Source organism: Colletotrichum destructivum, chromosome 1 (assembly GCF_034447905.1).
Source record: "Colletotrichum destructivum chromosome 1, complete sequence".
In the NCBI taxonomy this organism is placed as follows: domain Eukaryota; kingdom Fungi; phylum Ascomycota; class Sordariomycetes; order Glomerellales; family Glomerellaceae; genus Colletotrichum; species Colletotrichum destructivum.
In genome coordinates this window covers 5,605,198-5,631,701 of record NC_085896.1, presented here as the reverse complement: position 1 = coordinate 5,631,701, position 26,504 = coordinate 5,605,198, and the positions used below count along the sequence as shown (strand labels likewise).

Sequence of the window (26,504 nt, the reverse complement as noted above, 5' to 3'; positions counted from 1 at the left end):
GAGAAGATCGGCGGTTCGATTCCGCCACGAGGCACAACCTCGGACAATCGAGTTGTTCACAGCAAGTTTTTTGCTTTTTAGTCACTATTACTCAGGTTCTTTCCTTTTTAGCATCCATTCTTTTTAACGTCGTCTGTCCTACGAAATCTTAATTAATCTGTCTAACGTTCGTCTAGCATTTGTCGTAAATCGTTCATCGTAACGCTTAAAACTTGGGAGTGTCGTAAAGGTCGTCGGGGTCTGCCATCGTCAGTCACCATTCACCATTCCATGCCAGTGTCACACCTCCGGAATAACGGGGACTGCATACCTTTTCCGTTCTCCAGGATATAATCCCGGATCTTCTTCACCGTCGCCTCCACCTCCTTGATCTTGTCATCAAGCACGGCCTTGACCTTGTCATTCACCTTGGCACCGCCCTTCAGTGCACGAATCGCCACGTCGTATCGGCTCACGCAGTTGACAAGCATCATGTCAAACGGTGTTGTCGTACTTCCCTCCTCACGATATCCCTCGACAGTCACCCTGTCCAGGCCGGGCCGTCCAAACAACAACCCCTGCAACTCGGTGGCGTAGCCATGGTAGTTGAAACACACGTCCCGGTCATCAGTGAAGATGTCCAGGAACTTTTGCCTCGACAGCGCGTGTGGGTGCTTAGCCTCGGCTTTGAGAACCATGAGATCCGTGACGTTGACGACTCGCACGCGGAGCTCGGGCGCCAGCGTTCGCAGCAGCTCCGCAGCCTTGAGGACTTCCAAAGTGACCTCGACGCCAACGCCCGCGAGGACCACGTCCGGGTTCGCGCCGCCGTCGGTCGAGGCAAAAGACCACGTGCTCGCGCCGAGCCGGCAGTGCTCTGCGGCGGCGTCGGCATCGAGGTACGTCGGCGTGGGTTGCTTGGAACCGATAACAAGGTTGACGTAATTCTTAGACTTGAGGCAGTGATGAACGGTGTTCAGGAAGCAGTTGGCGTCGGGCGGGAGATAGACCTGTATGTGTCAGTGGCTGCTGCGCTTGGTTGAGTATTGGGATGGCGAGCTTACTCTCGCGGCTTCGGCCTTGAGGTTGAGAACTGCTCCGATGAAGGACGGGTTCTGATGGGAAAATCCGTTGTGCTCCTGGCGAGCCCACGTGCTCGTCTCGATGTAGTTGATGGACGCCAAATCCCCGCGCCACTTGACCTGCTTGGCGATCTTGTTGAACTTGGCATACTGCACCATCATCGTGTGCACGATGCCCAAGAACGACTCGTAGCTGGGGAACAAGCCGACGCGGCCCGTGAGGGTGTATCCTTGCATGAAGCCCTGGCAGCAGTGCTCCGAGAGGATCTCAATGACCCTGCCGCCTTGGTTGCGCGAGTACTGGTCCCATTGGAAGTTGCGGCCCGTGTGCTCTAGCACGGCGTCGAGCTTGTTGCTCTCGAGCTCGTCGGGCGAGAACATGCGGAAGCCGTGTGGGTTCTCCTGCATTACTTTGTCGAGGAGCGTCCCCGTCACCTTCATGCAGCTGTTCTGCTCACCAGGGCTGACGGCGAGGGGCTTCCAGTCTGGGAGCTTGAGACCTACGTACGGGTCATAGGTAGCCTTGAGCTGGCCAAGCTTCTTAGCATCATTCGTGGGGATCGCCCCGAGGACGCTGTCAGTCGGCTTTCCTTCGGGCAAGAGATTTCCAATGTCGTAGCTGGATAGCCAGTCGTGCAGCTGTCCGAGCTGGGCCTCATCTGAGCCGGCCTTGGCCAAGGGTACTTGGTGGGATTTGTAGGAGCCCTCAACGATGACACCATCAACTTCCTTGGGCCCAGTCCATCCCTGAGAGAGTCAGCATGTGTAGGCAGGTTGGATGCCGAAAAGAAGACTTACCTTGGGTGTCCGCAAGGCAATCATGGGCCATCGCGGCTTGGCAATGGCCTCACCAGAGCGCGCGGCCTTTTGGATCTTCTTGACCTCTGCCACCGCCCATTCCAGAGCGTTGGAGAGGTCGGTGTTGATGTCTGCGAGGTCTTCGACAATGCACACCTGGTAGCCGTAGCCCGAGAACAGGGATACGATCTCCTTGTCGTCCATGCAGCCAAAAATGGTGCGCTCACTGATCTTGAACCCGTTGATGTGAAGAATGGGGATCACAGCACCCGACTCCCTGGGGTCGAGATACTTGATGGCATGCCAGGCACTGAGACTCGTCAGCATGGGTTTGCTTCGCAGCAAAATAAGCTGCAAACTCACCCGGCAGTGGGGCCACTCTCGGCTTCGCCGTCGCCGATAACACAGGTCACGATGAGGTCGGGGTTGTCCATGACGGCGCCGAAGGACACGGACAACGCATAGCCGAGCTCACCGCCCTCGTGAATGGAGCCGGGCGTCTCGGAGTTGATGTGACTGGAGGCGTGTTAGTGTGTGCATGCGACCCGGCTGCAGGATTGGGACGGTGTTCTGCTTGCCTCGGGAAGCCTCCGGGGACGGAGAACCTCGTGATGAGGTTGTGCAGGCCCTGCTTGCTGACATCGTACTCGCCAGGGTAGAACCTCTCGAGCGAGCCTTCAAGCCAAAGGGCCGCCAGAGCTGCGGGTGCGCCGTGACCCGGACCGATGACATAGATCATGTCCATGTCATGGTTGCGAATCAGACGGTTGAGGTGGGACCATACCAGAATGAGGCCGGGACAGGTGCCCCAGTGACCTGGCGCGGTGTGTGTCAGGATTCAGTTGTTTCATTCAAGGAATGGGCAGTAATGAGTGGACTTACCCAGCAATCGGGGTTTGATGTGTTCGAGCTTGAGCTCTGACTCCAGGAGCACGTTGTCCCGCAGAAAGATCATCGCTGAGAGTTGTTAGTCGCGGATGAGCGACGGATCGGCCGGCCAGGCCAGGCCAGACCAGACCGAATAGAGCAGGATCGGCTTACCGGCAGCGATATAGCAGGCGGCATTCTGGTAGTCGCGCAGAGACTTTGCGTCTTTTTCGTCCAAGGGCTTCTTGTCCGTCTTAACGGCGAGGTCGAGGATGCTGTCGGGTAAGTGGGAGGGCAGCGGAGGCGGGTTCGCCTCTTGGAGGACTTGTCCAGCCATCGCGAAGATGGGACGGGATGTGTGTGATGTTCGAACAGTGAAGTAAGGTACCTGGGGTACACGGATGTCTGATTGCGGACAATATGGTGTTTGTCCGTGGTTTTGGTTCGGCTCCGGTCTAAATGTTTACAGAGTGCGGCGTGTTGTACTGTAATGCAAGAACAATGGGCAATGTTGTGGATGTAAGTATGAATAGGGATCGAGGACCAGATTGCGACGATGCTGTTTTGTTGGAATGCAGTATTTCACGAGACCGCCAAAACAGCCTGACGGATGGTTCGGTGCGTGTTATCAAGGACAAACACAGCCGGCAAGCTAGACCCGGGTCTGGACCTTTGCTGCGGCGGCGAGGGCGGGAAACTGGAAACGGGCAGCTGGGTTTCTGGGATGCCGATCGTTCTGGTCGATGACGTCTGTCGGTGCTCATCCAAGACTCAGCGAACTTCTGAAGCAACACAAGCACCGCGGAGACGTGTCGGTGGATCCTCAAAGATGCCACTGCTTCAAGAGTCAAGTTACCAGAATCGGTCGGGCTTCTTGGATTCTTCGGTTCGTGATTGTGATTGTGATCGTGGTACGGTCTGTAGAGCTATAAACACTCTGTCTGGGTGTCTGCGGTGCAATTTAAATATGAGCAGTTAATTGATCTAGTACCCTGGCTGCTGGGCGTATGTACAATCAATCACTTGCTGCCCTTAACTAACGAGAGCCATCACTGCAGATAGATGCAAGCCAGAAACAACCAAATCGAGAATGCCCGTTTCGACGAGTTGCGCGCAATATGGATCATTTCGATGTCACCTGTGCTTTGGTTGTCTGTCAGTCGAGAACTAGAGGTGTTTAGCTCACTCCGATCCTCCGGGCCTCCGGGCCCTTCACTTGACAAGACGGACGAGGACCGCGGCACAACAATTGGATGCCGAGGAGATGGGCTTTCCAGGCGGGTTCAGCAAGATGTGCCATCGTGATGATTACAGAATCATGATCTCACTGAGTGTGACAAAGCGAGGCGCGTTCCTGTTACCGTTAGGCAATGTAAATCTGATATGGGGGGTGCAGCTTCCCAAAAAAGTGCTACTGCCACTGCGCCTGCCAAATGCCCGGACAAAAGTGATAGGTGGGGAAGAACAGAAAGCTTGGGCCATTGAGGGGCAATCGAGGGGCAGCTGTAGGAGATACGTACTGCAAAGGTTGCTGGCGTACGGACAGGCACAGAGTAATGTAAGGTAGGAGAGCACAGCTACGTACCGCGGTAGTCTGGTTGAGAGTCTGGGAGACCCGCTGTATCGCGCGGTCATACTTCAATTCGCCGGGTTTAATTGGTCACAGTGCTGGAGCATCTGCTCCTGTGCCCACTTCCCGGACCACCTGTCCGATGAGAAGGTAGGGCAGGGCGAGGGCGTGGTGGCAGGCACGGACAGGGGGGGAGGCCAGGGCCGTTGCCGCTTTGGGATGCGGCGACTTGACCTGCAGCGACCAGTGACATCAACATGGCGAAATCGCGATGCGTCGGCATTTTCATTGATCTCTCTGCACCAAACAATCCACACGTTCGTTTACAGCACCCAGTGTACAGCTCCTACAGTCCACGTTCACTTAACACTTTCGCCCAGGACTCACGCGTTCCTCAACTGCCGTAGCACCTAGCAGCAATCCCTCCAGACCCAGTGTCCCTTCCCCCACCAATGGAACCCATGGAGCTCCCTGGGACGCCGACGCCACCGTTGCTCTCGACCGCCCGTGAGCACATATGGTTGACGTCAACCAGTACCAAAACTTCTTCTTCAGTCCAACAGCTCGGGAGACGGAGACAGGGAGCAAATCTCAACGGTCCAATGACGGCAATTGTTTTATAAAGACTGGGCTTGTACTGACTGGGGTCTATTGACGTCTCTCGCGTCGACTCCGCTCTTGATATCAACCCTGATCCTCTCTCCTCGATCATCAGTCTCTCTCCCCCACACCGCGGATTTCCTATTTCTTGGCTCTTTCCTCTTTATCTACCTCTCTTGTCTCCCTCTCCCTCTTCCTCACTCAACTCTTTCTCCAAAATGGCAAGCATTGTTCCCGACACCCTCAAGAAAGCAGGAAACGTAGTCATGGGTCAATCAAACAAGAAGAACTCTCAGCTTGCTGAGAACATGGTCGAGCCTAATCCCAAGGCTCCCATGACCACCGATTTTGGCACCAAGATCGAGAACACGGACGACTGGTTGAGAGTCACCACTGATAACCAGACCGGTCCCATGCTTCTCGAGGATGCCGTTGCGAGAGAAAAGGTTTGCCACGTCCTGTGCTAGTGCTGTTTTGATACTGGTTACTAACATTGACAGATCCACCGATTCGACCACGAGAGAATTCCCGAGAGAGTCGTCCATGCCAGGGGTGCTGGTGCTTTCGGTACCTTTAGACTCTTCGAGAGTGCCGCAGATGTGAGCAATGCTGGCATCTTGACCGATACTTCGCGCGAGACCCCTGTGTTCCTCCGGTTTTCCACCGTTCTCGGTAGCAGAGGTAGTGCCGACACCGTTCGCGATGTCCGCGGATTCGCCATCAAGTTCTACACAGAGGAGGGCAACTGGGACCTTGTTGGAAACAACATTCCCGTCTTCTTCATCCAGGACGCCATGAAGTTCCCCGATGTTATCCACGCAGGTATGTTTTCTTCTCGACCCGACCTGGTCCCATTCCAGCATGCTGATCAACCACAGGCAAGCCTGAGCCTCAACTCGAGTTTCCCCAGGCCCAATCCGCCCACGATAACTTCTGGGACTTCCAGTATCTGCACACTGAGGCCACCCACATGTTCTGTTGGGCTATGTCTGATCGCACCATCCCCCGTTCCTATAGAATGATGCAAGGCTTTGGTGTCAACACATACACCCTTACCAACGACAAGGGCGAACGCCACTTTGTCAAGTTTCACTTCACCCCCGAGCTTGGCGTCCACTCTCTCGTGTGGGATGAGGCTCTGAAGCTTGCCGGCCAGGATCCCGACTTCCACCGAAAGGACTTGGCCGAGGCTATCGAGAACGGCGCCTATCCCAAGTGGAAGTTCGGCATCCAGGTCCTTCCCGAGTCCAAGGAGCATGACTTCGACTTCGACATTCTTGACGCCACCAAGGTCTGGCCTGAGGAGCAGATTCCCATCCGCTACATCGGCGAGCTGGAGTTGAACAGAAACCCCGACGAGTACTTCACCCAGACCGAACAGGTCGCTTTCTGCACCAGCCATGTCGTACCTGGCATTGGCTTTTCCGACGACCCTCTCCTTCAGGGCCGCAACTTTTCTTACTTCGACACCCAAATCACTCGTCTCGGCATCAACTGGCAGGAGCTTCCCATCAACAAGCCCGTATGCCCCGTCATGAACTTCAACCGCGATGGCCAGCATCGCCAGACCATCTCCAAGGGCAACACTAACTATTGGCCCAACCGCCACGAGGCCGTCCCCCCCGCCAACCACTCCAATGTCTCTGGTGCTTACGTCGACTTCGCCCAAAAGGTGGAAGGAATCAAGCAGCGCACCAAGAGCGCCAAGTTCAAGGAGCATTTCAGCCAGGCACAGCTCTTTTACAACAGTCTGTCCCCCATCGAGAAGATGCACGCTACCAACGCCTTCGCGTTCGAGCTTGACCACTGCGAGGACCCCATTGTCTATGAGCGCATGTCGCAGCGCCTTGCTGACATTGATCTTGACTTGGCGCAGGCTGTCGCCGAGATGGTTGGAGGCACCAAGCCTGAGAAGGCTGGTCGCCCCAACCACGGCAACAAGGCCAAGGGTCTCAGCCAGCTGGAGTTTGTGCCCGAGACGCCCACCATCAAGTCTCGTCGTGTTGCCATCATTATTGCCGATGGTTACGATCCTGTTGCCTTCGGTGCTGCCAAGGCTGCCGTCGCAGCTTCCATGGCCATCCCTATGGTAATTGGCACTCGCCGTTCGGAGATCTTCCCCGCTGGAGCATCCAAGACCCCTGGCGAGGGTGCTGTGCCCGCCCACCATCTCGAGGGTTTTAGGTCTACGATGGTTGACGCCATCTTTGTCCCCGGCGGCGAGGAATCCATCAAGACACTTACCAAGAACGGCAGAGCTGTGCACTGGGTCCGGGAGGCGTTTGGTCATCTCAAGGCCATTGCTGGCACCGGTGAGGCTGTCGACTTCATCCGTACCGCCATCACTCTCCCCGAGGTCACTCTGTCCAGCGGCAGCAACGTTGAATCGAGCTATGGCGTCGTGACGATGAGGTCGTTCTCACCCGACAGCCTGAAGGAAACAGTCGAGATCGTCAAGAACGGTACGGGATTCTTGGAGCAGTTCTTCCTGACTATCGCACAGCATCGTGTGTGGGCTCGTGAGCTCGATGGTCTGAGCACTCAGCTGGCGTACTGATTTGATTATTAACGTAATGGATCGGCTTTGGCGTTGGGAACTGAAGGAATGAGAATATGTACTATAACGGCCACTTAATGACTATTGAAGTAAAGCTTATGCTCATGTGCTGGCTGCTATGTGAAGAATTTCAAATGTGGAATGAGGTGCCCTGGTGATGTAAATGGCGACAAAATCTCCCTTTCAGCAAGCTCGGAAATGTGTTGAACTAGTTTGCATACATTCAAACTTTAAGTCTTACCACCACCGAAAGATGTTTGGGACATTGGACACATTGGCTTGAATGTTTTAAATTCCTGGCACCTATCGAAATGTACTCTCTCTCTCTCTCTCTCTCTCAGGACATCCGCTACGCACTGGCGGCCGCCGTCGTCGTGGGGGCAGCTGTCGTCGCCGCAGTCCCCGACGCCGTGGAGCTGCCGCTGCCCGATCCCCCGCCCTTGACCACTGTGGCCCTTACGACCTGACCGAGCGTGTTGAAGACGATATTGACGAGGGCGCTGAGCGGGGCGTACTCGTACGTCTTCTGCACGAGACCGTTGCCGAGGTCCTTCTGGGAGCCCGAGAGGGTCATGTTCTGCTGGTAGTTGCCGATGATGGTGCTGAGGGCCGTGGTGCCGGCGTTGGCGACCTCCTGGACGATGTTGCCGAGGTTGTCGATGAGGAAGTTGATCTTTGTGTCACCGTTGACGATGGAGCCGAGCAGGCCGTCGACGGCGCCCACGACGTCGTCGACGACGTCCCCGACGGTGTCGAGCAGGTTGATGAGCAGGGGGTTCAGGTCGAGGGAGGCGAGGGTGCGGTTGACGATGTCGACGAGGTGGCCGAGGCGGATGACGAGCTCGAGCTCGGCGCGGACGTCGACGATGGTGATGTTGACCTTTTCGACGGCGACCTGGACGCCGGCGTTGATGGTGACGAGCTTGGCGATCTCGGCGGCCAGGTTGACCTCGGCCGAAAGGTTGTCGACATCGAGCTCGATGCGGCCGACCGAGAGCTCGGGGACCTTGAGGTGGACGTCCGGCGGGGCGGTGCTGGAGGGATTCGCGGTCGTGCCGCTGCCGTTGTTGTCTCCTCCGCCGCCGCCGCTGCCGGCGGGGGAGGATGATGTTCCTTGCGCTGCCGTCGAGGTCGGTGTCGTCGGTGTCCCCGAGGCCTCTGGCGACGACGGTGGGGACGACGGCTGCTCGGCGGGCGTCGTTGTCTCCGGGGCGTCGGTCGGCGTCGGGGTCTGCGCCGCAACAAGGGCGACGAAGAGCGCAGCAAGGAAGAGGAAGAGGATGGAAGACCTCATTTTGTGAGTAGGGGGTGCTCTGTTAGGAATGAGCGCGTGTGTATGTGTGTATGTGTGTAAGTTAATGGAACGACGAGGAGGACACCCAGGCGAGAGCTACGGCGAGGTACTGGTGAGGTGGGGGATATAAGGCGGCATCGTTTGTGCGTGTGCTGGAACTCAAGGATGGTGATTTACCTCACCCTGTCATCCATCCACCTCCTGCTCCATCGCGGAGTAGCATCCGGCCATGTCAAGTCAATCGTACCCATGTCACTCACACATGGGGCAAATAGATAGGTGCAATGTGACGTGCCCCCATCACTAGGGCGGATAATAGCAGCGGTCCTGGGGGTTCCCCGTCACAAGGCACGGGGGGCAGTGATGCCATATCTCGATTCTCATAGGAAGAAGACGCGTGGTTGTTATGAGACGGGCTGCAAGCCACCGGGCCGAAGGGGAGGGCGGCGTAAGACGGGATGACCGGGGACAAACCAGAACAAAACCTTGGAATATACCATGTTCATACGCCCGGATTTTTGGGATGGGAAATGAGCAAGAGGGGGAAAGAAAAAATTCGAATGCCTCCTTCCGCGAGGCGATGTTACATTGGGAATCAAACATGACAAACTGAGCCTTGGAGAAGTGGATGTGGACGGTGTTCTTCCACCGACGGTAACCAGTCGGAGGATTCGTGGCGGGGTGCTTTTGGGGAGTGAGACCCGGCCGTTGACTTGGAAGTGGGCGAGGATTTAACCTTGTCAGTGATATACAAGGATATCATGCCGGGGAGAGGAAGAAAGGGGGGTGGGTGGTGTGAGGGTGTCTGTCCTTGGTTTTGACGGTTTTGGTGTTGTTGGTGCAATGGCAGCTCTTCTCAGTCATGATGTCTGGGACTTACACACCCCCCCTTCCTCATCATCCCTCCCATCAGAGAACGTACTTGTATCGTCGAGCTCCCTCTACATCCATCATCGGTAGCCCGTTGCTCGTCTCAGTGACCCCTTTTTTCCCCTCCTTGGTCTCGAGCATCACCGGCCGCCCTAATTCACTCCTTTTTCGACACTTCCCATACTCGCAAAAAAATGATGGCCCCCTTCGCCAGGGCCCTCGCCCTCCTCGCGCTGCCGGCCCTCGTCCTCGCGCAGGACGAGCCCAAGGGTGACGGCTACTTCGGCTACGACCTCAAGACCCGCGGCGACGACAACGAGTCGGCCGTCTACGAGACGGCCAACACCAACACGGGGGGCGGCGGCGTCGCGCTCGACCCGACGCCGGACGTCTACCTCAACGCCTCCGTGTCGGTGGGCGAGATCAGCGTCGAGGTGCGGAACCTCACGGCCAAGGTCAACGTCGACGCCAAGGTGCTCAACCTGCTGCACTTCCAGGCCGGCGTCGACGCGCGCATCGACCGCGTCAAGCTCGGCATCTACAACGTCTCGGCCCGCGTCGAGCTCGAGGCCCGCCTCGGCAACGTCGTCAAGATGGTCGACGACGTGCTGACGAGCATCGACCTGAACCCCATCATCGCCACGCTGGGCGACACCGTCAGCGATGTCGTCGACGGAGTGGCCGACGCCGTCGAGAACCCCGCCGAGAGTGGTAGCGGCAGCAGCGATAGCAGTAGCAGCAGCTCCTCCAAGGCGAAGCGAGACCTGGCGTACCGCCTCGAGAACAACATCCTCTACTCGGTCAACGACTTCTCCGGGCGCACGCACACGAACCGCGTCCTCGCCCAGAACGGCTCGCTGTACGACGTCCGCCTGGACAACGGCGGCAACGAGCGTGGGCGCAGCGTCGTCGGGCACTATAGCCGCGACATGACCTTTGGCGGGCACAACCGGACCGTCGAGGGCGGCGAGTTCGAGCTGCAGTACCTGTACGCGCCGTACGCCGGGCTCGAGGCCTTTTGCAACATCTACGTCGACGCGGCGGGCAGGGTCGTGCGGACCCGCGTCGTGGCCGAGGCCGAGGGCGGCGGGACGGCGACGATCGGCAACGATGCGGGGGACAGATAATCTGTAGGGAGGGGAGAGAATGAATCGAGATGACCTAGCCGCGAGCCAATTTTTTCCCTTTTTTTTTTTCTTTTTTCGTGAGAGATTACCTGCTTGTCCCGCGTGAGACCCTTGCCAACGTGGTTGTGGATGTCCAAGTGCCGGGGAGATGAGAGAGAGAGGGAGAGAGTATGTGTGTGCCGATATCTCCCATCAGCGCATCTGCTATGCTCCCAGAACGAATGATCTGCGCTGTGACGTTCTAAGTTTTCGGGCTGGGCCTTTCGCCATGGGCCTGGGCATGGGCCTGGGCATGGGCCTGGACGGTAGTCTCACTGACCACTGACACCCCCAGTTTGTGAACTTGGTGCAGGGGTTGCCATGGCTGAAAACGACTCTTCCCCGCCGAGGTGTTTGTTTGCCGGCCGGCCGGAGGCATCTATCTGATAGACCCAGACAGCGCAGATAGACAGACAGACAGACGGTGAACATGTCTTGTAGCAGCAACATCTCGCTCGATTCACTTGCGTCAAAACGGCCAAATCTTCTGATCGTTATTGGAATAGCGCCCTAACTCCTGGCCGGCTTCCAGTGATCGAGACCGATTCAATGGCGGTCTTGATCGCGTGGACTATGTGAGATGGCCCCCTGAACATCCCTTGGTCAGGCTCTCGGAACGGATCCTTCGGTCGCTTGGAGATGGAACAAGACCGTCCCCAGTGCTTCTAAAGCCAATTTCAAGTTGAAGAACGCATTATTACACTCACGAAGTTATTGGACTGCTTCGATCTATTTTGAATGTGTTGCTGTAGCTCGTTTGCTGCCGACCGTTGGGTTCAATGCCTCTGTCACACGGATCCCGCGGGATCCGGGCGTTGAAAGTGACATAGTCTTACGACCTCCCGACGGCACAAGTGAAGACGAGATCCGGGGCGCGTAAACCGCAAATCATCTCCTTGAACAGCGTATGCTCACCACCTGCTTTCCAAGAGAGTTGAGGAGACTCTAGGAAGATCAGTTATGCTGAGTCTTGAGAATAGGTCGTCCGCCAGATGTCTTGCGGCGGCCAGGATGCCGCGGGTTGCGAATCCGCTTGGTCAACAACCTCAGGCTCGATTCTCAAGTCTCATACCCGTTTGCCATGACTAGGTTGATAAAATTCTCGCCAACTTTGCCATCCCAGCTTCAACTCAACCTAACCCCATGTCTCTCAGCCCCGGCTTAAACGTGTCGCTGGTAAGTGCTCGCATTTATATTTCCCCAGTCCTTTCGTGCACTTACAACCTCTCTTTCACTCACTCTCACTCGCTCACCTCTCAATCACTCACTCACTCACTCACTTATTCACTCTGTGTATGTGTATGTCCTTAACCCCAAACTAAACCGTCAACAGGCCGGCGCGATCGCCGCTTTCGGCGTCGATCTCCTCGTCCACCCAGTCGACACACTCATCACCCGCACCCAGTCGCCCGCCTACAAGACGCACTACAAGACCGCCAATGGATCCTTCAACCGCGCCCTCTTCCAGGGGCTCTACCAGGGCTTCGGCCCGACGCTCGTCACCGGCATGCCGGCCGCCGCCGCCTTCTTCACCATCTACGAGGGCCTCAAGAAGGCCGCCCACGACGCCCGGGTCGCGGGGCACCTCCAGGGCGTGCCCCTCCCCGTGCTCCACGGCGCCAGCAGCGCCGCCGCCGACCTCGTCGCCTGCGCCATCATCAACCCGGCCGAGGTCATCAAGCAGAACGCGCAGGTGTACCAGCAGAGCGAGGGGCCGTCGGAGCACCGCCGGTCGCCTACGGTGACGATGCTGAGGAAGTTTGCGAAGCAGCCCACGAGGCTGTGGGCCGGCTACACGACGCTGGCGGCTAGCAGCATCCCCGGGACGTGTCTCATGTTTCTTCTCTACGAGGAGCTGGCGGCCAGGCTGCTCCGGAAGCTGGATCGCAAGGACGGCCAAGGGGAGAGTAGAAGCCTCTTGCAGCAGGTCCAGATCCACACACTGAGCGCGGGCGTCGCTGGCGCCTGCTCTTCCCTCCTCTTCGTCCCGGTCGACGTCGTGAAGACGAGGATGAGGCTCGCGGCGGGGAGCCAGAAGCCGGCCCCGCGCAAGTTCTTCACTGCAGCCGGGATCCACGGCAGCGTCGCGAAGAACCTCGAGCAGCTCCAGCACCCGGGCGCCCAAGGCCCCCTGCGTGTGGCACAAGGTGTCTTCCGCGCTGAGGGGCTTCGTGGCTTGTTCCGAGGCGGTACTTTGACCTGCGTGGCCGCCGGTGTCGGGGGCGGGCTGGGTCTTGGGTGCTACGAGGGCTTCAAACAGTATTTTCAGCAATCTACAGAGACACAAGACGAGGTGTTTCTCTAGACCGGGCCTCTGAACCGAGTGCCTGTGACTTACTTGGGCTGATGCTCACTTCGGCCCAGAGCAAAGCTCGCTCGACACGCGGATTACACGGTTCAGAAAGCTTCTGCCAAAACTCGCAGGCCAATTTGCGAGAGAGATTATGAGTCCCCGACGTGAAAGAAAGAAGAAAAAAAAGGACCGAGCAAACGTGTCAAATCTCACATCATCTAGCTGCTGCCGTTTTCTAACCCAGCGACACCGGCGCCCCCAACTCCCAACTCTAATGTAATTAAATTAAATAGATACCTCTCATAATGAAACCAGACAGACCAAGCTGCACCCGCCAACGGCTCCATGACACCCATACCAACATGATCCTACTGCAGAGCCTTAGGAGACGCCGAGTCAACTCCTCGGGCAGGAAGAGCCCTGAACACCACTCCGCGGCACCTGCAAATGCTTGTTGGGTTGACCCAAGTCCACTCGAGACAGGCGAAACTCCCGACCCTGTCGATGCAGCGGGACGTGGTTCTTATCGTGATGGCGCCTGAGCTCGTCCCAGTCCTTCTGCGGCTTTCTGTGGATGCCAGAGACGTTCTCCGGCGCAGCACTGTGGTCGACATGACCTCCGTGGTAGCTGTGCGACTTGATGTGAGAAGGCTTCGCGTTCGTCCGCGCATTGGACCGATGCTTCTCTTGATCACGGGGTGCTAGGTTAGAAGGCTCCTCTGTCACAATCACACCCGACCTCGTGGGCTCATGATGTGCCTCTCCCTCGTCTTCTATCCGGCGGATAGCCCTAGGGTTGACGTCTAACCCGCTACCGACTCGTTGTTCATCATCTGCCCTGAGCGGAGGCACCCGGGAGGGCATCTTGTGTCCAAAGATCATGTCCGCCACGGAAACGATCTGAAGAGAGACCCAGGCGATGACGAGACCAGTCCTGGTCGATGTGTCGATAGGGCTGCCGTCGCCACTCCCGATACCGAGGAAGTCCTGAGGCTCGGTGCTGAGGATGTTCGTCCGGCAGCCGTAGCAGTTGATGGACATCTTGGGCAGACGCGGGCGGGCGTAGTGCCACCAACGCAGGGCGCCGAAGAGGACGAGAAGCGCCAGCATCGTGGCGCCGAAGGCTATGAAGGTGGCCCAGGGGATGGTCAGGTGGTGGTTGGTGGAGAAGACGAGGGTGGTGCAGCCGAAGACGACGCTCAGAAACGTGAGGAGGATGAAGACGAAGGTGACGGCGGCGCGGAGGTTGGTCGACAGGGAGTTGTAGAGCTGGACCTGGTGCCCCCTCTGCTCCGCGTATTTACAAGAATCTTGGATGAAACGTCCTGTGGGAGCCATGTTATTCGAGTTTGTGAAGGGGGTCGGAAGGCAAGGGGGAGTTGAGCGATGTTGCGAGTTGCTGAGGTTGAGAGGGAGTGATAGTGAGCGAGATTAGAACCAGACAAGAGCGAGCTACATGTGCGGGTGAGATGTTGCCCGCCTAGATCACCGAACAAAACGAACTGCAGACAAGCCGATGCGATTCTCCCGCTTTGAGACTTCTTCTCGTTATCATAATGTTCGTAACACCAATACCAGGCCTTGGTCCATGTTCGGCCCTTTGTGGTTGATTTTCATCCGCGATTCTGGCCCGAATGCCTCGACCCGGGATAAGTCAGAAATCGCAGTAACTGTCAACTTTGTTTACCTTCCGGCGGGCTCGACAATAGACTGGTTGGGTCGACCATTCAAGACGTGTTTTAGGTAGTTTGTTTGGTCCAGTCGGCATCCTCTTGAGCTCTTTTCATCTCTCTAGGCGTCGAAGTTACAAAATGAACCCGTAAGTCCAATAACGTATCGAGGTGACTCTTTTGCACATGGAAGCAAACTTGTTTCTGGTCAAGACCACACCAAACGCCGCCAAGTTGAAACATATTCACCCGCGATCAGGTCAATAACCCTCCGTGGTGTTCTTCCTCAGACATTGACTTGCTACACTGATGGTAGGATTTAGTTAACGTTGTGAGCATAGTAGAAAACAAAACAGAACACAAAAGAAGTCGACGGCACATACAGTGCCAAGTGGAAAGACGGAAGAAATCTTTGGCGCCCATCAATCAACCAGTCAGTGCTAGTCAGTGTTCAAAAGTGCAAAAAATAAGAACCCGTTTGAGTGGCTTTGCCAATCGCGGTGAGGATTTGAGCCTCACGCGGGGGTCGAACCCGCAACCTTGAGATTAAGAGTCTCACGCTCTACCGATTGAGCTAGCAAGGCGGGTCTTGTTTGTTGACAATTCCTTCACTGAGATGGTGTTATATACTCCACATAGAGCCCCTCCTTGCGACAACATTACTTCTCTCGACCTTTGATGTAGCCCGTTGTGTGTGAATTGAGGTGTTTAATGTTAGTGTAAGATATTACTCTGTTCTGGTTGTTCTCTACGGTTGTTTACTCCAGCCGGGGATTTCAGAATTGCCGCCATTGATCCTGATGAACTATGCAACAAGAATCACAGCCAAGGACGGCAGCCCAATTGACGTTCTGACCATCATTAATTGATCTCCGATTTGGCCATTAATATTTGCTATGCAAGATGTTGCACCAATTCGTGCGTGATCTGAACGACGAAACCACCAGGCGATGAGCCCAAGTGCCATGTACAAATAACAACTCTACAAGAAGCATGCATGATGCATCACACCCCCCAAAAACACCAAGAACGCCCTGCTTGTAATATGTCGGTGAAAAAACAAAACAGTCTCGTCACGAGACTCACATCCCCTATCGATCACCGCCTTTGCCGTAGAGATTGGTGGGCGTCCCGTCCCCCAGCTCCGCCCTCGCGGCCGGCTGCTCCATGCCGTCCAGCTCGCTGACCGGGTGCAGGTCCGCCGCCCCGATGGCAGAGTACTGGCTCAGGTGCCGCGGGTTGTGGCCGCTGAGAGAGCTCACGTTGCTGTCCGTGTAGGTCGAGAGGTGGCGCTCGTCGACCGACATGGGCGAGCCCGGGTGCTTGACGGGGAAGTAGGGCGAGTGCGGCGGCGACGTGGACGGGTACGAGTTGCCGGCGGCCGTCGTGGCGTAGCTGATGTGAGATGCTGCGCATGTCAGTCAGTCGTCTGTATCTCTCTCTCTCTCTCTCTCTCTCTCTCTCTCTCTTTCTCTCTCTTTTTCTCTCTTTTTCTCTCGTGTCTACATAACTTCATAATGAGCAGAGAGCAACTTACCACGTGCAGGGTCGTAGAGGGCCGGGCTCTGCGGCGTGTAGCCCATTTCCGGGTGGTGGTGAGGGTGGTTGCTTGGGTGCGCGCTCTGTGCGGCGGGCTCCCACGCCGGCTCGCGCCTCTCGTTGCGCTTCCTCGCGTGCCATCCACACCTCCAGATGACGGCGATGACGATGGCGACGACGGCGGCGGCCCCGATGGCGATGCCGACAATAGCCCCCGTGGCGAGACGGCCGTCGCCTCCGGAGGATGTACCGGAGCCCGGCGTCGACGAGGACGATGAGGAGGAGGAGGAGGAGGAACTGCTAGTGAAGATGGTCCGGTTGACGGCGTCCGGGCTCAGCGTCGTGCCGATGAGGTGGTCCGTCGGGCAGAGGCCGTCGGGCTCCTGACACGGGTTCTTGGCGCAGCAACCGATGAAGGGCACGTTGTTGGTGCACGTGTAGAAGAACAGGTTCGCTGGCCGTGGGTCGTCGCAGCCCTGGGGCGGGATGTTGGCGTACTTGTCCGGGTTGAAGGAGGATATCCTCAGGTCCTTTGTCGGGCACTTGCCGCTGCCGTCGGCGCACGGGTTGGACGCGCAGCAGCCCAGGAACTCGGTCGTGTTGCCCTCGCAGACGTAGAAGTCGCCGCCGCGCGGGCAGCTCAGGCCCAAGCTGCTGCTGACGGACATGGTTGGGCTGTTGAACGTTGAGTGAGTGAGTGAGTGAAAGGGATCCTCGATGGGTATAGGTATTATAGGTGATTTATTGTATCGGAAAATGACGTCGTCTGCTTGTGTGCTCTCGAGTCTCAGTCTACTCGGTGAACATGGGGGAGGAGGAGGAGGAGGAGGGGGAAAGACACGGCGTCAAGTTCAAAGGTGTCTGTCTGGTATACATTCTCATGATAAATCGAGACAATACTGCCCGAGACGTATTATATCTGTGTATATAAGCACCGTCGAACGAGGGTCAGCAGCTGGCATGCAGCCAAGCACGCCTCCATCTTGATCATCACCGGCTGGACAGGCTATGCAGCCCGTCAGCAAGGGCGGCCCTCTCTGGGATCTGTCGTAGGCAGACGAATAAAGGCCCTGTCGACGCATCGAAGGATGCTCCCACCCAATCTCGCGTTTGTGGGTCTTTAGCCTCTTTTGGGGAAGGGGACATGATCAGGCAATCAGCAATGTAAGAGGCCAAGACCGCCGGCTTGCAGGCCCTTTTGGCATCTGGGGTACGGATACTTGGCATGTACTGATGTATGCAGAGGTTCGCAGGCGGCGGAGGAGGCGGAGACTTTTTCTCGGCTGACCGGCTACGGCGTGGCCGGCCGGGCGCAAAGTCGAGGTTGACTCCTCCAGAAGGCGGCTGTCATTCCGTGAAATGTTCCAAGAGTTCCAGGTCCAGGAGTACCAAGAATCTCGTAGGGCTACATTTTGCCCTGCGAAGTTAAGTCTAAAGTGATCGCAGAGCGTGGGACGCTGCATGGCTCTACATTGCCTTTGGAAAGGGACAAGAAAGAGCACTACTCTGTAGTGTACCTCTGTAGAGCGAGGTGCAAGTACTGCTGGCGGGTTGGCCGTTGGGGCCATACGGGCAGAAACAAATCTCGATGCTCGTCGAAGCAGAGTTTGCTTCGTCGTCTGTCAGACACCTCCGTCCTGTCGATGGTGCCATGATGGGAATGGCTTGTGGCTTTGCCCTTCCGAAGGATTTGCCTGCGGAGGTCTTGGCTGGGTGCTCAGCTGAAGGAAGCAGGGCGAGGGTGAGATAAGCCCCTGCAAAACTTCCTCTTGCAAAGCCTGGCTAAAAATACAAAAAAGCTTTGTCATGGGCTCTAGAGCGAGAACCTATGCCTGATCGGGGGGAGATTTGCTGACATGCTGACAGGATGAGAGCAAGACGAAGAAAATTGCGGTGTGGGCACCACGGCCTCGGCTCACCGTTGGCAGCGCAACACTAGTAGAGAGATGGTGGAAGCCTTGGATAGTGGACAAAATATTGAACAGGGCTGAAGCGAACATGCGGGGGGGGGGGGCGGGACACACGAGGATGAAGGCCACGGGGGAGAATTGCATGACTCCATGAGTTGGGATGGGTCGAGGCGGAGGCGGCTTCTTGTATCATACACTGCACACAAGACAAGACAAGACACTGGTAGGCCATTTGAGCGGGCTCTACCCGTTCATTTAAGAGTCAAAAGCCCGCGTCTCGGAGCTGCAGCGCAGCGCCCGGTGGTATGGGGTATATCGGTGCCTGTCACGAACATTTTGAAGACACACTCTGGTTCCGATGGCTCCGTGACGAGCCGAGGCCTCAATGGAGACAGCTAGAGTTCGACTGGGCGGGACTGTCCAAGCCCTATCTCTGGCAAAGAACGTTGCGTATTGCAGTCTATGGATTGTCGTTGTTGTCGTTGTCGTTATTGTTATCGATGCGCAAGTAAGGTGTGTGCATCAGAAATATTCCCGAGAGGATGAGGAGAAATGAGGAGACTTTACGCAACCCGTCACCACTCAGCATTACGAGGAGGATGGCCGCAGATGGGATTGGGAATGGATGGCCCGGAGCGACAAACGTTCCCGGCGAAAGGATTCCCTCGCGTCAGCGGCCCTGCGGAGGACCCGACCCCGGTGGTGGGAGCGCAACCAACCCTGGTAGGCCGAAACTTTCGGGACGGGCCACGATCGGATTAAGATCGGATTGTCCCATACAGTTCGGGTGCTGGCCCGGGGTGGCATGCTCAGTTCCCGTCCGTTCAAGGGGAGGGGCCGGCCTGCTGGGAGAGGGCCTGCTCCGGGTCCGAGCCGGTAGGACATTCACGGCATCGCGTCATCTCACGACCGGACCCCCGTCAAGCCCCGTACCGTGCACGCGTGCAAATGGCAAGTGGAGGTGGAACACCAGGATTGCTTCTTGGGGCGACAGACGGACATGCCCTCAAGTCCGCAAAACACGAGGATTTTGGGTAAACCTCCCCCATCCTCCCTCCCCCTATCATCGGATGATTGAATCTCGAGGCTGAAAAAAACAAAAAAAAACCGCTTCATGGACGCAGAGACCAAAGGGATCAAAGGGCTTTGCGCGACCGCCTTCTGCTGAGACCCGGCTTTGTCTGTTGAGACCCATGCCATGATCCTCTCAAACCTTCCTTCTTCCCCTAGACTGAGACGGGGAGGTCCCAAGTGCGGGCGTGGCGTCAATCCTCTCGGACGGGCTTAAGACTCGTGGCGGCGACCCACCATCAGTTGACCGGCAACGCGCTCCTCGTGTGCTGTGGTGCTTCTGCTCCTGCGGTCCGTGCCGGGGATGTGGATGTGGATGTGGATGTGAGTGTAGAGGGGGGGACGCGTCGGCGGATGGCACCCGAGTTAACTTGTCTCGAGACTATCGCGAGTAGCGAGGGAGCGCGAGCGAGATGGTCCAAAGCTCCCCCGTCATTGGGCCACGCGGGAACAACACCATGGAGATCGCGCCGAGCGCGACAGCGAAGATGCAAAACCCAGATGCACAGAAAGCCATCGGTGCCTTGTTGCGTCCGTCTCCTGTGGTAGGCCGAGCAGGAGGGATCCGTAGCTGTGGGACAAGACCATCCGCCTTGGCCTGCGTCCGGGGCTCGGTCCGGGCGGCCCAAGACTTGAGATGCTTCTCGATAACAGGGGAAGAGGACCAGAGCGGCCATGTTGGTGTGGGAGCAGAGCATTGAGATACTATCCCACTGATGCGTAACTAAGGGACGACTAGGACGACGACGGGGTCAAGCGGCGCTAGCTCAAGGAACGGCGAAGCGGGGAGGGAAGAAAGATCAGCCCAAAAGGAATACGGATGGACAATGTGGCGTGCTGCACTGCACGTTCGGCTCTCGCCTTTTGGTGCGGGAAGCGATGTGCATGGTGGGAACGGAGCTACTGAGAGAGGGCGAGAGAGAGCGAGAGAAAAAGACAGGAAGAGAGAGAGAGAGCACGAGAAGAGACTAGCAGCCAACACTAAGAACCGATACCGTTTCACGGACGTCCGATGCGCCGCACGTCCAAAGTCCGGCTGTCTCTCCACGGGCATCCGGGCGCAAAGCGGCACAGAGACAAGGCCCCCCCCCCCATGGCCAAACCAGAGGCAAACCATAGCAGAGGGAAAGCAAACGCAGACGAACAGCTTCAGGTGAGGCGGTTCCAACCGGCGGCCGGTCCCAAGGGCCAGTCCAGGGCCAGGGCCGATCCAGAATAGAACGGATGGGAAACGCACTTGGCGATGTGGATGAACATGTCGAGATGCCATACTTAAGACCCGTGGAATCCAGTCCAAGATACCCTCTTTCGAATCATCTCCAGCACGCACTCTCTCACACTCTCACTCTCACTCTCACTCTCACCTCACCAACTCCTGCCACTACCACACCAATCACTTCTCCCGACACCACACACCAGTCAACCTCCCCTCCCCCCCTCAATCTTTCAAGATGCCTGGCGTTACCTCCGACTCCAAGGGTTCCAAGTACGATGCCATCCCCGGCCCTCTGGGTCTGGGCTCTGCATCCCTCCAGGGCAAGGTTGCTCTCGTCACCGGTGCCGGTATGTCCTCCTGTTTCCCATTGCCCGCCAAATGGTATCCTTTCGACTGGATGTTTCCCCCCTTCCGGCGGGTAACTCCGCCGAGGGCGCATCCACAGGGTCTGTTCATCCCATATTCGCTCCGTCTCTAACATTCCCAGGCCGTGGCATTGGTCGTGAGATGGCCATGGAGCTCGGCCGCCGCGGCGCCAAGGTCATTGTGAACTACGCCAACAGCGCCGAGACCGCCGAGGAGGTCGTCCAGGCCATCAAGAAGGCCGGCTCCGACGCCGCCTCCATCAAGGCCAACGTCTCCGACGTCGACCAGATCGTCCGCATGTTCGCCGAGGCCAAGAAGATCTTTGGCCAGCTCCACATCGTCTGCTCCAACAGCGGCGTCGTCTCCTTCGGCCACGTCAAGGACGTCACCCCCGAGGAGTTCGACCGCGTCTTCGCCATCAACACCCGCGGCCAGTTCTTCGTCGCCCGCGAGGCCTACAAGAACCTCGAGGTCGGCGGCCGCCTCATCCTCATGGGCTCCATCACCGGCCAGGCCAAGGGCGTCCCCAAGCACGCCGTCTACTCCGGCTCCAAGGGCACCATCGAGACCTTTGTCCGCTGCATGGCCATCGACTTTGGTGACAAGAAGATCACCGTCAACGCCGTCGCCCCCGGTGGCATCAAGACCGACATGTACCGGTAAGGAACTCTGATCTCATAAACGACACCGACTTTCTTGGGATCTGACTAACAAAACGACAGTGACGTCTGCCGCGAGTACATCCCCGGTGGCGCCGAGCTCGACGACGAAGGTGTCGATGAGTACGCCGCCGGCTGGTCTCCCATGCACCGCGTCGGTCTCCCCATCGACATTGCCCGCGTCGTCTGCTTCCTCGCCTCCCAGGACGGCGAGTGGATCAACGGCAAGGTCATCGGCATCGACGGTGCCGCTTGCATGTAAACCACATTCAACACCCACCTGACTGTAGTAATCGGAGTAATGGCGACCGGCGGGGACACTAGATTGGACCACTGTACATTTTATATTCATGACACGGCATATACCGAATAAAATCATGTGCCCATAAAAACGAAGCATCTTGCAGCAGGCCTCCTTGTGCATGTGTGATTTTCGCGAGCAGCTCGGGTGAGAGAGCCGGCCGGGTCGACCCGCTCTCTTGGCCGATCCCGGGTTCAGTCGGGGGAACCACCGGAAACTGGATAATCTGGAGAACAGAGCCACAATGTTCAACTAGAAGCTTGGTTTCAGTTCCCTTTTGCGAGTTCGTCACAAACCCGGCATATTTCAGACTTATTCTCGGAAAGCTACCATTGGATGCTGTTCAGTCGCTCAGTCCGGCTGGTGTCTTCATCCGCACTCTTGTTCCTCAGTTAGACTTATGGGGTGGATGAATGGCATGGATGTAAGAACGGATAGCTATATCAACCAAATCTTTCTCATTTATCATTACACTTAGCGGAGAAAGAATGTAAGAAAGCCTTCAAGAGAAGGAGGTGAGCAGGGAGAGAGAGATAAGGCGAACTTCGCACATCAACTGAGCGAACTATGTCTAGACTGGCGACTGGCAGTCCGACTGGGCCTATATAATGCCCTCCATACTGCGTGCATGTCCTCGGTTAATCTTCGTCGCGTTGGCTTGGCTCATTTCCGTGTCCGCGGAACCCCGTTTCTGGCTCCAGAGCCGGATGTGGGGGTGGATTATGGCAATTCATGCAGCACCCTCACATCCTCGACCGAGAGTGGTGGGCCATGAGCATTTCCGGTTGGTGTTTGATTGAGCCCGATGCCGTACGCTTCGAGTTGCCGTCTCTGCCTCCTTCAGCCTCTCTGGGTACGAGATCTAAATAGATACGGGCATTGGTTCGCAAACTCTCATTGTTCCAAGCAACGTCGATTGTGGAAGGGATCGCCGAGGAATGACAAGAAGGTCCATCGCCAACAGCCATGCAAACCGTAGACAACGGGGCTGGTCCATTCGTACACGAGAATGAACGGTTTCTTGTTCAATTTCGCGACCCGCACGGCGAAACCTAATGAGATCATGCCGACATCTTCGTACTCTCGGCTCTGGACAATAGACCAACAACAGCCTCTCGCATACCTGACCTCATAGTGCCCAAGACCTCGGCCATCCACCACCTCATGATGTCTGCAATTGTTTCACGCCTACTCAGCTCGCATGAAGTGACATGAGTGACAGATCCCTTTATTTACCTTTTCGTCGAATCATCCAAATATTCCGATCCAATTTGGCCTGACAGGAGTGCCGTCAGTTGACAACGTGATCGGCACGGGTACCCGCAGCATTTAAAGTAAGTTTTGCTAGTTGATTGCAAAGGACTTCGTTCCGTTGCGTTGTTGCTATAATGATCTGACTCGTTCAAGCCTATACCTTGTACAAAGCCAGCATCGACCACACGTTTCTGCTTGTCGCAGGCTGCCAGAGTTTGGCAACTTTACGTCCCTTCGAGAAGTGGATCATGAGATCGGCGTTCCGGTTGACTCGTGCGGCCATAACAATTACTTCGAGGACGTTCGGTAGGTCATAAGACACGAGCGTCAGTAATACCACAGCCCCAGTTCGGAGAGAGACCAGCAATGGTTCCTGTTCTTGGCTCTCCCAATGTATAAGAGCTTGCCCATCCGCTCTTCACCATGAGTTATCGGACTCATCCATCCTTCATCCTGCCAGACCAGACAACTCTTACAGCTCCACACTCATTTAATCCAGCCTTCTCAAAAATTTCATCGCCTTCACAATGCGGTCCGCCTCCATCCTCGTCGCCCTCGCCGCCCTCGCCGGCATGACCGCCGCCAAGCGCGACTGCAGAAGAGACAAAGCCAACCCCGGCCTGGGCTGGTACTGGATCGTCCAGGGCGACACCCTCAACGACATCGCGAAGGACCTGGACACCAGTGTGCAGAAGATCGTAGACCTGAACGACTTCATCACGAACCCAGACTCCATCCCGTCCTGGAAGACCATCGTCGTTCCCTGCAAGCCTTAGGCGGCGGGACACAACTGAGCGACTGTTTACGGGCACACGGTGATACCAGCGGGACCGACCCAACCCAACTACGAAATGCTGGAGATTTGGATGCCGAACCCAAGTCGGAGGAAAGGCGTTGGATCATCGTTCTGAAAGTGCTCTCAACTTCGAAGGATATGAGACGGACGTTTCAATGTTTCCCGAGGACCGTTACTATTGACGAAATACTTAATCTGGCTGAAACGGCCTTCCTAATTTATAAACTCACGTTTCGTGGCCGAACCACGGAGACGTTTGCTCTTGAACCTGTGCAACCCAGATACATCATACAACTGCAATGTGCCAAGCTGGATCTGAAGGATATGATAACAGTCTTCTGCTGCATGATCTGTGTCAGACAAAACAGATCCCTTTTCACGTCGAGAGCGAATACTCTACAGGGTAGAGGAAAGCTTAGGGTTCCAGATGACTACCAAGCCCGAAGCCTCTCGTCGGACACGATATTGATCATCAATGCTACAACGTTCCCGGAGGCCGACTCGCAGCAGAATGTCTAGGGTGCCAAGAGCTAACAATCTGTTTGATTGAGCTGGGATGCAAGCATCAAACGGCGCAGCAGAAGAAGTAAATACATCAAATAGAATATGTCCACAGAAGTGTCTCTGAATTGAAAGGCCACCGTTTTCCTTGTCTGGGTCCTACTTAAGACTCCAACACACTCTCTCTCACACTAAACGACTCACGCCAATTGCTTAGAAGCTGAGGGTCTGGCCAGCAGTACCGACAACCTTGCTCTTGACGTTGGACTTGCCGTAGAGGCTGTAGCTGTAGGGGACCTTGCTGGAGCCGAAGTTGCCGAGCGGGGCCGAGTTCTCGCCGCCGCCGTAGGACATGTCGGAGACGGTGGCGTAACCGGTCTCCTTGGAGTCGGCGGAGAGGATGACCTTCTTGCTGGAGTTCTCGAAGACGGAGGACTCGATGCGGACCTGGGCACCCATCCGGGTGTTGACGCCCGTGGATCCGATCTTTTCTCTGGTTAGCTGCATACGAGCAAATATGCGTAAAATTTCAGTGGAAACTCACCTTGTTGTAGAAGTTGTTGTAGATGTGGACGGTGCCGAAGCGGACGGACGGGTTGCGCGAGTTGACGTTGTTCCAGTAGTTGTTGGCGTAGGTCACGCGGAGCTTGCCCTTGTCGCTGGTCTGGGTGTCGACGTGGCCGACGAGAGAGGTCTTCCAGTGGTCGTGGAGGTAGGTGTTGGAGACGGTGATGAAGTCGGCGCCCTTGGTGATGTCGATCAGCCCGTCGTAGTAGTCCTTTCCGGAGGTCAGGTCCGAGGAGACGTCGCAGTGGTCGACCCAGACGTTGGTCGAGGACTCGATGCCGATGGCGTCGCCGTTGGAGTCCTTGACCTTGGAGATGGCCAGGTTGCGGAGGATGACGTTCTTGACGCCCTTGATGTAGAGGCCGGCGCCGACGATCTTGGACCCCTTCTGGCCGAGGATGGTCTTGTCGGACGCGACGCGGACCTTGGCGCTGCCCGAGATGGAGCCCTTGACGACGATGTTGAGCTTGCCGCTCGACTCGGCGGCCTTGGTGAACTGGGCCAGCGACGAGACCGTCGTCGTGGAGCCGCCCTTGCCGCCGGTGGTGCCGCCGTTGGTGCTGGCGTAGCCGATGTTGCAGGACTCGGTGATGGAGGCGCGCTTGGCGAGGACTCCAGTGACCTCATCCTCGACGGTCGGCGTGGGAGCGGCCGAGACGAAGCCCACGAGGGCGAGGTTAAGCATGTTAGAGAACTTCATTGTGATGGAAGAGGGTTATTGTGGTGTTCAAAAAGGAGGAAGAATGTTGAAGTGTTCTGCAGAAGCCAGTTCTTGAGAAGGAAGCCAAAAGAAATTTAAAAAGCGAGGATTAAAAGAGAGTGACAGTTGTTTGCGAAGGATGTCTCTGATAACAAATCCGTTAGGGAAGGGGATTTCTCATGATTTATATATATATTCATAGAACGGTGATTCTGTAAGTCGTTCCCGGCTGTTGTCCGCCCTCCCCCCCTATCCACACATCTTCAGTCCCCGGCCAAGCTGGATAACACGGCAAACGGACGTTGGCATCATCTGCGAACCTGCATGCCATGCAATTGACCCCATCAAGCACGGGACTTCGAGACCCACCGACATACCCAAATAGTTGGTCCATGAACCACAGAATTCTCCTGAAAAATAATTGTCTGGGGCTGCTGTCGCATGTGTCTGTTCATCGTTCCCGTAGTGCCTGTCTTGAGGTCTCCAGTCAACGGACTAGTTCCAACTTTCAGACTAGGCCTTTAATCAACTGGAGCTTTGGTCTAGGGGATACATGAAATCTCAATAATAACGATTACTGATGGTTCAACTGCGTTTGAGAATCTGTCAAGTTGCCTTTCCAAACCCACAGAATGTCGTGGTCTGGGCTCCGGCTTTGCGCATGTAGTTGGACTCCCAGCTGAGCCAAGCCGTGTCTTGATTAGCCCAAGACTTCCAAGAAATCCTGGGCGGGCCAAGACGGCAACGCAGGAACGGCTTTTAAACCCAGGCTCGGTCAAGTCGACGACAGCAGCAACCCGACATGGCTGATTCCCATCAATCATGGGAAAGCTACACCATGACAACCCCCGCGTCTTAGATCAAAGCTTTCTGGGGTC

General features: G+C 56.5%; 10 protein-coding genes across 10 annotated transcripts; 5 read left to right on the top strand and 5 right to left on the bottom strand.

Moving 5' to 3' along the window:
* Positions 1 to 116: 116 nt before the first annotated feature.
* CDEST_01707 (Putative xylulose 5-phosphate/Fructose 6-phosphate phosphoketolase, thiamine diphosphate-binding) lies at positions 117 to 4,236 on the bottom strand. The gene is made up of 8 exons (XM_062917866.1): positions 2,901 to 4,236; positions 2,742 to 2,816; positions 2,438 to 2,675; positions 2,223 to 2,375; positions 1,860 to 2,169; positions 1,044 to 1,808; positions 311 to 989; positions 117 to 240 (listed from the first exon to the last, which is right to left on the bottom strand). The coding sequence occupies exons 1-8, from the start codon at positions 3,061 to 3,063 to the stop codon at positions 206 to 208; spliced, it is 2,418 nt and encodes an 805-aa protein (XP_062773917.1). The 5' UTR covers positions 3,064 to 4,236; the 3' UTR covers positions 117 to 205.
* Positions 4,237 to 4,555: 319 nt separating this feature from the next.
* CDEST_01706 (Putative catalase hem-binding, catalase immune-responsive domain, catalase core) lies at positions 4,556 to 7,558 on the top strand. The gene is made up of 3 exons (XM_062917865.1): positions 4,556 to 5,342; positions 5,397 to 5,718; positions 5,775 to 7,558. The coding sequence occupies exons 1-3, from the start codon at positions 5,115 to 5,117 to the stop codon at positions 7,451 to 7,453; spliced, it is 2,229 nt and encodes a 742-aa protein (XP_062773916.1). The 5' UTR covers positions 4,556 to 5,114; the 3' UTR covers positions 7,454 to 7,558.
* Positions 7,559 to 7,802: 244 nt separating this feature from the next.
* CDEST_01705 (uncharacterized protein) lies at positions 7,803 to 9,596 on the bottom strand (the record flags this gene model as incomplete). Its single annotated transcript, XM_062917864.1, has 1 exon — positions 7,803 to 9,596. Exon 1 carries the CDS (start codon positions 8,745 to 8,747, stop codon positions 7,803 to 7,805), a length of 945 nt encoding a protein of 314 aa, XP_062773915.1. The 5' UTR covers positions 8,748 to 9,596.
* Position 9,597: 1 nt separating this feature from the next.
* On the top strand, positions 9,598 to 10,768 carry CDEST_01704 (uncharacterized protein). Its single transcript, XM_062917863.1, has one exon. The coding sequence runs from the start codon at positions 9,812 to 9,814 to the stop codon at positions 10,742 to 10,744; it is 933 nt and encodes a 310-aa protein (XP_062773914.1). The 5' UTR covers positions 9,598 to 9,811; the 3' UTR covers positions 10,745 to 10,768.
* Positions 10,769 to 11,926: 1,158 nt separating this feature from the next.
* On the top strand, positions 11,927 to 13,391 carry CDEST_01703 (Putative mitochondrial carrier domain superfamily; the record flags this gene model as incomplete). The annotated part of the gene is made up of 2 exons (XM_062917862.1): positions 11,927 to 11,959; positions 12,117 to 13,391. 2 exons carry the CDS (start codon positions 11,927 to 11,929, stop codon positions 13,086 to 13,088), a joined length of 1,005 nt encoding a protein of 334 aa, XP_062773913.1. The 3' UTR covers positions 13,089 to 13,391.
* An 81-nt stretch (positions 13,392 to 13,472) lies between these two features.
* CDEST_01702 (uncharacterized protein) lies at positions 13,473 to 14,414 on the bottom strand (the record flags this gene model as incomplete). Its single annotated transcript, XM_062917861.1, has 1 exon — positions 13,473 to 14,414. One exon carries the CDS (start codon positions 14,412 to 14,414, stop codon positions 13,473 to 13,475), a length of 942 nt encoding a protein of 313 aa, XP_062773912.1.
* A 1,315-nt stretch (positions 14,415 to 15,729) lies between these two features.
* CDEST_01701 (uncharacterized protein) lies at positions 15,730 to 16,953 on the bottom strand (the record flags this gene model as incomplete). The annotated part of the gene is made up of 2 exons (XM_062917860.1): positions 15,730 to 16,154; positions 16,284 to 16,953. The coding sequence occupies 2 exons, from the start codon at positions 16,951 to 16,953 to the stop codon at positions 15,838 to 15,840; spliced, it is 987 nt and encodes a 328-aa protein (XP_062773911.1). The 3' UTR covers positions 15,730 to 15,837.
* A 3,642-nt stretch (positions 16,954 to 20,595) lies between these two features.
* CDEST_01700 (Putative short-chain dehydrogenase/reductase SDR, NAD(P)-binding domain superfamily) lies at positions 20,596 to 21,892 on the top strand. The gene is made up of 3 exons (XM_062917859.1): positions 20,596 to 20,829; positions 20,970 to 21,507; positions 21,571 to 21,892. The coding sequence occupies exons 1-3, from the start codon at positions 20,718 to 20,720 to the stop codon at positions 21,767 to 21,769; spliced, it is 849 nt and encodes a 282-aa protein (XP_062773910.1). The 5' UTR covers positions 20,596 to 20,717; the 3' UTR covers positions 21,770 to 21,892.
* Positions 21,893 to 23,508: 1,616 nt separating this feature from the next.
* Positions 23,509 to 24,146, top strand: CDEST_01699 (Putative LysM domain-containing protein). The gene has a single exon (XM_062917858.1). The coding sequence runs from the start codon at positions 23,590 to 23,592 to the stop codon at positions 23,836 to 23,838; it is 249 nt and encodes an 82-aa protein (XP_062773909.1). The 5' UTR covers positions 23,509 to 23,589; the 3' UTR covers positions 23,839 to 24,146.
* Positions 24,147 to 24,572: 426 nt separating this feature from the next.
* Positions 24,573 to 25,626, bottom strand: CDEST_01698 (Putative pectate lyase, pectin lyase/virulence factor; the record flags this gene model as incomplete). Its single annotated transcript, XM_062917857.1, has 2 exons — positions 24,573 to 24,845; positions 24,904 to 25,626. 2 exons carry the CDS (start codon positions 25,624 to 25,626, stop codon positions 24,573 to 24,575), a joined length of 996 nt encoding a protein of 331 aa, XP_062773908.1.
* Positions 25,627 to 26,504: the final 878 nt, after the last annotated feature.